Source organism: Vanessa cardui, chromosome 17 (genome assembly GCF_905220365.1).
Source record: "Vanessa cardui chromosome 17, ilVanCard2.1, whole genome shotgun sequence".
NCBI lineage: Eukaryota > Metazoa > Arthropoda > Insecta > Lepidoptera > Nymphalidae > Vanessa > Vanessa cardui.
In genome coordinates this window covers 9,538,725-9,548,706 of record NC_061139.1, presented here as the reverse complement: position 1 = coordinate 9,548,706, position 9,982 = coordinate 9,538,725, and the positions used below count along the sequence as shown (strand labels likewise).

Below are 9,982 nucleotides of genomic sequence, written 5' to 3'. Positions count from 1 at the left end.
TGTCGTCTTCCGGCGACCTTAAGTTTTGCAAAGTTTTAACTATAAAATAATCTTAAGTTATTCTAAAATCCTTTCGCCGGCCCTTGGAGGTCGATTCCATTCTAATTTATTATCAATTAAGTCACAAGAATAAGTCAGAGACCGAATACACGACTGACCGATTGTATTTATGTTTACGCAGTAATGGATTGTAATTTTAAGCTCCGCTAATTATTACGAATAAAAACTATCTCAATTCAAAATGCCGTTTCATTGACCCACGAAAGCTATTAAGGTTAATTGACGAGACTTATTTGCGTAAACATTTTCAAGTGATCCAATTCCGTGAGGGATATTCCACCCTCGTGTTTGCTGTCGCTAAACACCGCCCGCCTGCGTCACGCCTAATGTGATTGCCCGACTACTGGGAGTGGAACATCGCTTCGTACACGCACGAGTGCAGTTCCAAGTCGATAGCTTTCGCGAAATGTCGCCTTATTATTTTTTACTTTTATTTTTCTGTCTAACATCCTCTCTATGGGCGAAAAGAGGTGGAGGTTATGGTGGCAGATCAATCGGAAGTCATTACCCTGCATCCAACGGACTGTCTGGCAATTCATATGTTCATACTTACCCTCACGCTCCACAATCTTACCCTCGTGGTACTCAAACCCACGGCTACCCCCACACGCCGGGTCTCTCTGGGAACAGTCATTCCTCATACGGTACGCGACACGCAGCACAGGTGAATCATTACCACTATTATCCACCGCAGCAGATAAGCTATGGATCGGTGCAACATCCCGTGTTCCACGGACATCCTCCTGTATATGTTTACGAGTACAGAAACTCGGGTAGTAGATTTGATAACCTATTAACCGGTTTGGCTTTGTACAATTTGGGCAGAATGTCCGCTAACCAACATGACCACTATCACAACGGGGAGTATACGAGAAGACCAGGCGAGATATGCAAGCTGAGTATTCATAAAACGAATGGGGAATATGAAGAAACCCGTATAGATTGTAAACTTATGTCCAGTTTTATATGGGACGCTGAACGCGAGCAGAAGATGAGCACTAATGTTACTAAAACTCTAACCGTTGTCCAAAACGTGACGACGGATGGAAATTCGACGGTATTCATTCAGAACACTACGGTGGTCGACGCGCTGCAAGTCAAAGGGCCTTCTATAAGTGTGACGCCAGGGATGAGTTGTTTTATGATTCGCGTTTCCAGGGACACTTCGATCTTGAAAAGGAAAGTGGAGTGCGGTCTCTTACAGGAATACGCCACTAAGTCATTGCGATACAACAGTGGTACAGCAACATCACCAGTGATATTAGTTTTATTGTCAACGTTTTTCACGCTACAGATATTAAAAACACACACTAGTTTGAGTTGTATATAAACTTTATTTATATATATTTAAAAAAATATATTAACATTGAACATTTATTTTGTCAGAGAATAGCTTGGGTAGTTCTTGCCAGCATTCGTAGTACTTCGCGTCGAGTTTTTGGCAGGTTTCGAGGCCCCATTTAGTGATAGCCATACTCAGTGAAGATTCAAACATAAATGCCTGAAATTTGATTTTAAATTAATATATAATTATATAACTGTATAATTAATATAACTCCCGAGAAAAGTGAAAAATTTTAACAAAACATAGCTGTCTCTCAATCTCTCTTTGTATATGTCATATCTTTCTTCTCTCTCATGTAAACAAATGCTCGACCTTAACGTGTTACTGTCATTAGTCGTCCACCAATTGATTATCTAAAAGCCGCTTAAGAATTTTCACTTCAAAACTTCGTTCGTAAATATAATTGGCTATATTTAATTAATATATAACCTGAGTGCCAACAGCGATTTTTTGTGGGACTAATTCCGCTTTAGAAGCAGTTTCGAAACACGTAGTGTCTGGTCCGTGTGGCGTCATCATGGAGTGCAGTGACGCGCCGCCAGGCAGGAAACCTCCCTCCTTGGCCTCGTATGACCCCAGGATTAGACCCATGAATTCACTCATGCAATTACCTATAAAAATGCAAAAATATTATATTTTCTTGAATCATTTATATATTTACTAAATACATATTTTTAAAAGTAAATTTGTTTAATTTCATTTTCTCGAATTAATAATATAATGACGACAACACACTAATTATGTTTTATAAAAATCAGACATTTAGTAAGTATAAATACATATCTTTCCAACATACCTAATAGGTATCCTATTATTATAAGAAGTTAACTTTTCTTTTGTTTTTCAAATTTAAACTAAATCACATTTGATACGGAACTTTCACACAATCATCAGTTTTATTTTAGGGCAAGTAATCAACACAACAATGCTATGTATGAGTAGCAATTTTATATTGTTAAACTATTTCTCATACCAAGCGTTAAAACACGCCTCAATAAGTCAATATATCACTTGATCAGAAAGTATGGATTCGAATTAAATAATGTAAATAATAATTTAATTAACTTATGCTTGACATAAATACTTTTTTTAGGTTTAATAATTTTCTTAATAACATTAATTTAAATAAAAATATACTTACGATGATAATAAGGAGGTCTAAAGGTATTTTCCTGCACAGACCAGCGCGGTGGAAAGATAACGAAGTCAGCGATCGCCACTCCTGGCTTTGTTGAAGGGCATGTCAATACGGTGAATATTGACGGATCCTGATATACAAAAAACAATTGCTTTCTTCAAAGATCTCAATAGATATTGAATAAGTATATTATTCTACCAAGTTTGATAATAAAAAAATATTTACAATATAAAAAAAGACATATTTCAAAATGTTGGGCAATATTACATGTACGATTATAATCAGACGATTTATTAAATATACATATAGATACTCCTCTTACTTAACTTACGGTTTCTAAATTTTTGTTACAAATATAATAACACTTACACAATGATCGAATGAAACTGAGTTGATAACCATAAACTTGCTGAGGTCGTACTTGTAGGGCACGTAATTCCCGTGCCATGCCACTACGTCAAAAGGCGAATGATTCTGTTCCGCCTCGAATATGGCACCCTGGTACTTGTTCAGGATTTTAAAACCTTGAAAAATAGCACACAAATACTTCAAATTCGAAAATAATTTATATGATACGTTTATCAAGGAAATGTTTGAATGATTCATTCATCATTGATCATGCAACTTTTATCGTTCTTTAATTTTGATTTGAGTTTAATTCGTGAATATTCTATTGCCGCAAGAAAGTTTATTCAAACATAAAAATGTACCGGGTACATCCTTATCTTCGTAATGAGCAACAGGTGTGAGGAAGTCTCGCGGGTTTGCCAGACCATTAGCACCTATCGGTCCCAGATCAGGTAGCTTGAAGTGCCCGTCGAATACCTCCAGAATATATCCTCTGTAATGACATTATAGAAAATTGGTAATTTTAACATTATTAGCTATTGTTTTGTTTGAATTTCATTCTTACCTAGACGGTCCATCAACCGCAACAGCAAATCGCATTCCAAGTTGTATCACAGCGATTTCGTTTGGAGACACAACCATTTTTCCGAATTCCGTAGTTATATGTAAGATTCCTTGTTGCGGCACTAGATGAGATAAAATAAACGAATTTGTCAGACTTTTCACACCTTACCACACATAAGAGAAATTTTATTTATCGTCTTCTAATAGTTACCAATGAGTAAGTCTCCATCGCTGCTGTAAAATGCGCTTTTGTCCATCGAAGTGTTGCACAAGAACACGTGGATGGCGATGCCGTGTCTGGAGCGAGGATCGCCCGCGCCGCACACCGTGTGCAGGCCGGCCACGAAATCTTGTTCCGCTGATGGTATGTCAAAGGGGAGCCAGCGACTCTAAATACAAATATAGCAATTAAATCGTCTAATAAAATATCGATCGTGTTGATAGTTAAAACTTACCTGATTCGGGTCTTGCCCGACATCATCCCATTTGTGTGTCATATATTTAGCGATGTCACTTCGTTTGAACGGTTTGTGAATCACTGAAGGGCGGATTCTGGAAATAATATAACCGTTGCAAAGTAATGCACGTACAATTTTTTTTAAAATAAAATTATTTTTTACTGTTAAATAAGAATAAGTTTACTCACCTATATAACCAGGACCGTTTATTATCATGTCTGGGAGCTGTAAAAGCGCTGCCGGATAGCTGTTCCGCGTACAACCCGTACGGACATTGTTGTGGACTGTTCTGACCCGCAGGCAAGGCACCAGGCCTTCTCGGATCCTCACTCAAGAATTCCGAACCAAAGCCGGAAAGATACTAAAATTTTACCAAAATACCATAATACGTTACGTACACAATAACATTAAACGTGCATTTTTCTTTCGAATTCACTTGAAATATTTTGCTAAACAATCTATTGACGGAATATATTTTTATAATAAATCTATATGCTACGTATTTAATTTGTATATGTTTTGGGATACGATACATTTCATGTAGGTATGTGAGGTATGTCCACTTAATCAAAACAATAAAGTTTCGTGCCCTCTTACAGTAGTGGAAACAATATACTTAATTATATTCTCAGATTTGTCAACGTATTACTATTAAAATTATAATATGAAATAAAAGCCTTTCTGAAAATGTATCAATCATAACTAAACAATCCCTATTTAATAAACATACATATATTTAGGTATATAAGTAGTTCTTGTATGTAATCTCAAAAGCGACTTTTGAAAAATTCCTATAATTCTCTGTGAACAATTTAAACCCATTATTATTTAAAAAAATCTAGAACTTTTACTTTGTACGTTGTAATATTAGATTGATACCTACGACATTATAAATGAAAAATAACTTAAAACCTCTACAACTCTATTTAAATGAGTAACTCTTTAAGACCCTGAACTATAATTTTTTAACTAGGACTAATAACTGATAAAAGAAATCTCACCTTTAATTCTTCCATATTTCGAACGAAATGATGAAACGTGTGGCACCAGATATGCGACACTTATAAAAGCGAGATGTTTATTTAAGCCTAACTGGTAAATCTGCAGGTATGTTAATTAGCCTGCTTGTTTATTACGATAACATGACGATAACAGGTTGCCAATGTTCGAGATAAATACAAAACAGAACTATTTTGACCTATTGATAAATTAATAAGACGCAAAAACTTTATAAGAAAACTTTTTACTTTATAATTATGATTCCAGTCAAAGGAAACGTATTGGATGAATATTAATGTTTGTGTATAAATGCTATCAGAATTGTTCCTTTTTTGTTATCTTTGTTTGAACCAATTTGGGAATAGAGTGATAAGAGCATTGATTTGATTTACTTTCCGAACCGGGTGGTAGCTTCACTTGGTTGTAAAATGACGATTCAAAAGTGCTTGTAAAAGCCTACTACTTGAATAAAGTTTATTTTGATATGATTTGATATATATCTCAGCCAAAGTTCAAATCTGGACCAGCCCAAATACTGCATATATAATAAACTCATACTTCCAACGTTTACATTTAACACGTTAACCAAATGTTTATTATTATTATACAAAAAATACTCGATAACAATTTTTTTCACCATAAAGATTTCGTAACTTTTATTCCGTATATAAATATAAAAATAGTTACTGACTTGTTTACAAAACATGTTTTATTCTTGATTGTCATTTCATAAGTTACCTATACAAGTATGGAAATTAACTTGTTTGTATGTCATCTTAGAATCTTTTCAATTTTACACTTTGTTCCATAAATAAAAGAAAAATATCTAAAACGATGTTAAGTTTTCCTTTCGATGTTACTTATTTTATTTCAGAGTGATTTAAATGTGATTTTAGTATATGTTTGTTTGATCTTAAATTATTATGAAATACCTTACTGGTTCTTATTATTATTTACTGTTTAAGCTGTATATATAATATATTCAGTGTAAGCTGTTAATATGAATATTAATTAACGAAGCGAATATTAACACGCGATACCTACGGAAAATACGGCCACACCCCACTTCAGAGGGTAAATTAATAATAAAATAAAGACTAATTCGATTATTTAAAAGTTTAAGACTAAAAAATGCACAGATTTTAGTTGCAGACAAGCAGTCTTAACAGGTATTAAATATTATATTTGTTATAATATAAATATTTTTAATGAAACGAATAGCTTTTTTACGTTTTAATAAAATCGTCTATTACTAATCAATTTACATGTTTTCAAGGAAGTCGTATAAGAATAAAAACAAAAACAGAAAATTATAGTATGCATGTATGTGTGTATCTTTGCAGTATGGTAAGCATTTGGCATTTATAGGATATGATATGCATTTATTACATAAAATAAACGTCAGTACTCGGTACCTTACCACTCTTACTGAAAGTCGGGTACTCGTTTATATTTACACATAATACTCCGCGAGAGCAGAGATGACCCAGTGGTTAGAACGCGTGCATCTTAACCGATGATTGCGGGTTCAAACTCAGGCAAGCACCGTTGATTCATGTACTTAATTTGTCTTTATAATTTATCTCGTGCTCAGCGGTAAAGGAAAACAACGTGAGGAAACCTGCATGTGACAAATTTCATAAAAATTTTGCCTAATGTGTATTCCACCAACCCGCATTGGAACAGCGTGGTGAAATATGTTCCAAACCTTCTCCTTAAAAGGAGAGGAGGCCTTTAGCCCAGCAGTGGGAATTTACAGGCTGTTGTTGATAATACTCCGCTACACTTAATATTTGCAGCTGCATATCTATTTTTAAAATAAATGCTCATCAGAGAAGATAAACCTACTCGAATATTAAACTGATTAAGTTAACTGTGAATGAATGTCGTCAGTATTTGCGTGAATATTCCTGATAAAGTACCATCGCTGCTCAATTGTTCCTATTGAGAAATTGTTTACAAAATTAAAAAGAGAAAAGAGAGATTCAACAACAACAATTAGATTTATTTATTTATAGGTTTTAGATTTAAATAAAACAATTACTAAGGTTATTTGATTATTTAATTCAAATTCTATTCTGAAAACGTCTCGGAATATACATTGGTAAACATCTAATTGTATTATACAAAGTATTCAACTATTGCGAAATTATTTGTATGCATAATTCAAAACACCTGCATCTACGAGTATAATTATATATTAACATTATTATTGTTCTTAATAATACTTTAGCATATGATTTGGACATGCAAAGACATTACCAGCGAATATAAAAACCAATAATTACAGAAATAAACAATTAATTCAGCATAACCAATATCATTTTCCAAATATTAATCAGGTAAAATTTGATAACAAAATAGTATAAGTAACGATGGTAAACATCGAATGAAATATTTCTGAAATAAAAATATTAAAAGCTTTGTAAAGAGAGCATAGATAATTCATAATTAAACATTTATTCGAAATTCAAAAATAATAAACGCATACAATACACACAGTGATCATTATTTCAGAAATATTCACATCCTAACCATATTTTTTGGTTTAGAAATCACAATTTATAATAATCCATAGGCAACTGATACATCATCTAACATCAAAAAGCTTAAAAAGAACCTCATTACGCGTGACAACAAACTACTAATCACAATGGTAAACAACAAGAATCACAGTAACAAATGTCACTCAGAAGCGCGTACACACGAAACAAACATTTAAGACAATTCATTTATATTCCTAAGTCCATGTTAATAAATAATTGAAGGAATAAATACGAAATCAGTCTTAAAAAAAAAAAACGATTTACCGCCAAAATTCAACTTGACAATTTCGAACCATGAACAGCAAAGGAGTAATTCTTAGCAGCAATTCGCTTAAAAAAATTTCAACTAATCCTTTTTACTACTGTAAAATAAACAATAAAAATAAATCGAATTTTTATACTTGAAATATACATATCAATTATTTTTATTAACATGGTATTTTTAACACGGATAATTTCATTTCACGTGTTAAGTATATTAAAAATAAAAAAATGTAGATAAATAAATTTACTAAAACAAAATGAACAACACTGAGATATTGCGACAGATTAAAATTAAAAGTTCGTTCAATTTATTCAACTGTGCCTCAAAAGTATAATTACTAAGTTTTATTATATATTACGACACTGTCCAGCAGAATACAGAATACAGAATGAAGCAAATTTTATTATAAGTAAAAAATACATCCGAAATATTTATAATAAATTTGATATGAGGCTTAGTAGGCATTATAACTGAGCATTTAAATAATGATTATGAAACTTTATAATAGTAATAATACATTGCAAATATTTACATACATTTAAAGAAAAAATTAAAAAGTTATAAAAAGTTTCTATTTTAAATATTATTTATTTTAAAAAAGATGTGTCAACTAAGCCTTATTACGATTTTAAGCTTCCGAGGCACACTCGATCCTAAACCCTACCTTATAATACAATAATATCACATGGCCTACACCGGCCCAATATACACAAATTTTAATGATATTGTATATTGATATAGGTAACAGTGTACAAAGCATAAGACAACCATAATTACAATTGATCTAAATATAATATTATGCATAATCTAATATTGAAACATATTTATTCGAGAAAATAATTAAACAATGAAGCCTACAATTTCAAAGTATCACAATTAAAGGTTAACCGATGACAAAAAAAAAATACGAAACCATTAAAAGTAACTTTAAATAATAAAGCTACAAAAGGTTCGCGACAAAAAAAAAAACATTTCTCACTTACAAAAATCAAAGCATTAACTCTTCACTACACAAATTTATTCTGTAGAAACTTGCGAATGAAAATGTTCCTATAATCGATTACAAATCGTATATCAATGATAATATCGATTGGAACTATTATTCATTCAATTGTTCAAGTTTCAGAATAACCTCAACATTTTAATTTCATAAGTCCACATTTTCAATACCATTTTATTTTTAACAACTCTCGGAAAACCGTTCGCTCCGTAAAGTGTTCGTAAGCAACTTTGGACCAATTGCTTGGATCCAAATTTGGATCAAATGTTGGCTCCATCAAGACGAATTTAATACCAATATGGAATCCATATCGATACTATTGATCGATTCATAAATATTTTTAATATGCAATTTTATTTACAAAAATATAAATTTAATAATTAAATTAGATGCCATAGAGCAAGATTGATTTTTATATTAAATCAAATAAATATGAATTATAAAATTTCGTAAATAAGAGATCATTTACAATAAATCTGTCACAAATAAAATATTTAAAAAAAAATATTGACCTTTATGTTATACACAATATCTTAAACTATATTTGGGTTAGACATAAGGGATCGTTTATATATAGATACATAAACAGCTCACAAGATAAAGGGCCCTTAGCGCATATATCAAGATTATTTTGAAAAGTAATCATTATCTCTGTATGTATACATACACAGACAATTATTATATGTAATGAATGAGATTTTTTTTTTATATAATGCCTGAATCAAAAATGGCTTAAATGTATTGTTGACGTCACAAGTGTGAATTTTATGTTCCTCTAAATATATACAAAGCATGACGTTTCAGACATTATTAGTTTAAGACATTGTGTACCACAAAATCAGCGTCGACGAATTCAAATATTATAAACTATAAGTACAAAATAAAATCATAGTGAAAATGAAATTAGTATGGATGCGATTTCCATTTTACATACAACATTAGACGGAATTTTCAACATTACCTTGGAAAAACGATTTATACATCAATTAAGTAGCAACTATATGTCCACAGATGATAAATCGTAAACATTATACATGGAATATATTTGAAAATGTTTATTTTAATCTACGTACTATTATATTCTATCTAAATAGCAACTGGTAAGTACGTCGCTAATATGTATTCGCTATTTTAAAAGCATTGTTGTAACATGTAATTAGACTACGTTGTGCTTTCGTAACTCTATTGTTCATATTCTGATTATTTCTCTCTCTATATCACGCCCGTTGTAGCATGCATGCGTCACTTTCTAACATTCC

General features: G+C 31.8%; 1 protein-coding gene across 1 annotated transcript; it reads right to left on the bottom strand.

The window, feature by feature from the left end:
• Positions 1-1,371: 1,371 nt before the first annotated feature.
• On the bottom strand, positions 1,372-5,124 carry LOC124536950 (homogentisate 1,2-dioxygenase). The gene is made up of 10 exons (XM_047113620.1): positions 4,915-5,124; positions 4,102-4,274; positions 3,911-4,007; positions 3,667-3,844; positions 3,457-3,577; positions 3,254-3,384; positions 2,913-3,067; positions 2,547-2,673; positions 1,835-2,016; positions 1,372-1,561 (listed from the first exon to the last, which is right to left on the bottom strand). The coding sequence occupies exons 1-10, from the start codon at positions 4,927-4,929 to the stop codon at positions 1,421-1,423; spliced, it is 1,320 nt and encodes a 439-aa protein (XP_046969576.1). The 5' UTR covers positions 4,930-5,124; the 3' UTR covers positions 1,372-1,420.
• Positions 5,125-9,982: the final 4,858 nt, after the last annotated feature.

Coding starts and splice junctions, on each gene's coding strand:
- LOC124536950 (XM_047113620.1), bottom strand. Junction 4,008..4,101: donor AAACGGTCCTGGTTATATAG/GTGAGTAAACTT, acceptor TATTATTTCCAG/AATCCGCCCTTCAGTGATTC. Junction 1,562..1,834: donor AAATCGCTGTTGGCACTCAG/GTTATATATTAA, acceptor ATCAAATTTCAG/GCATTTATGTTTGAATCTTC.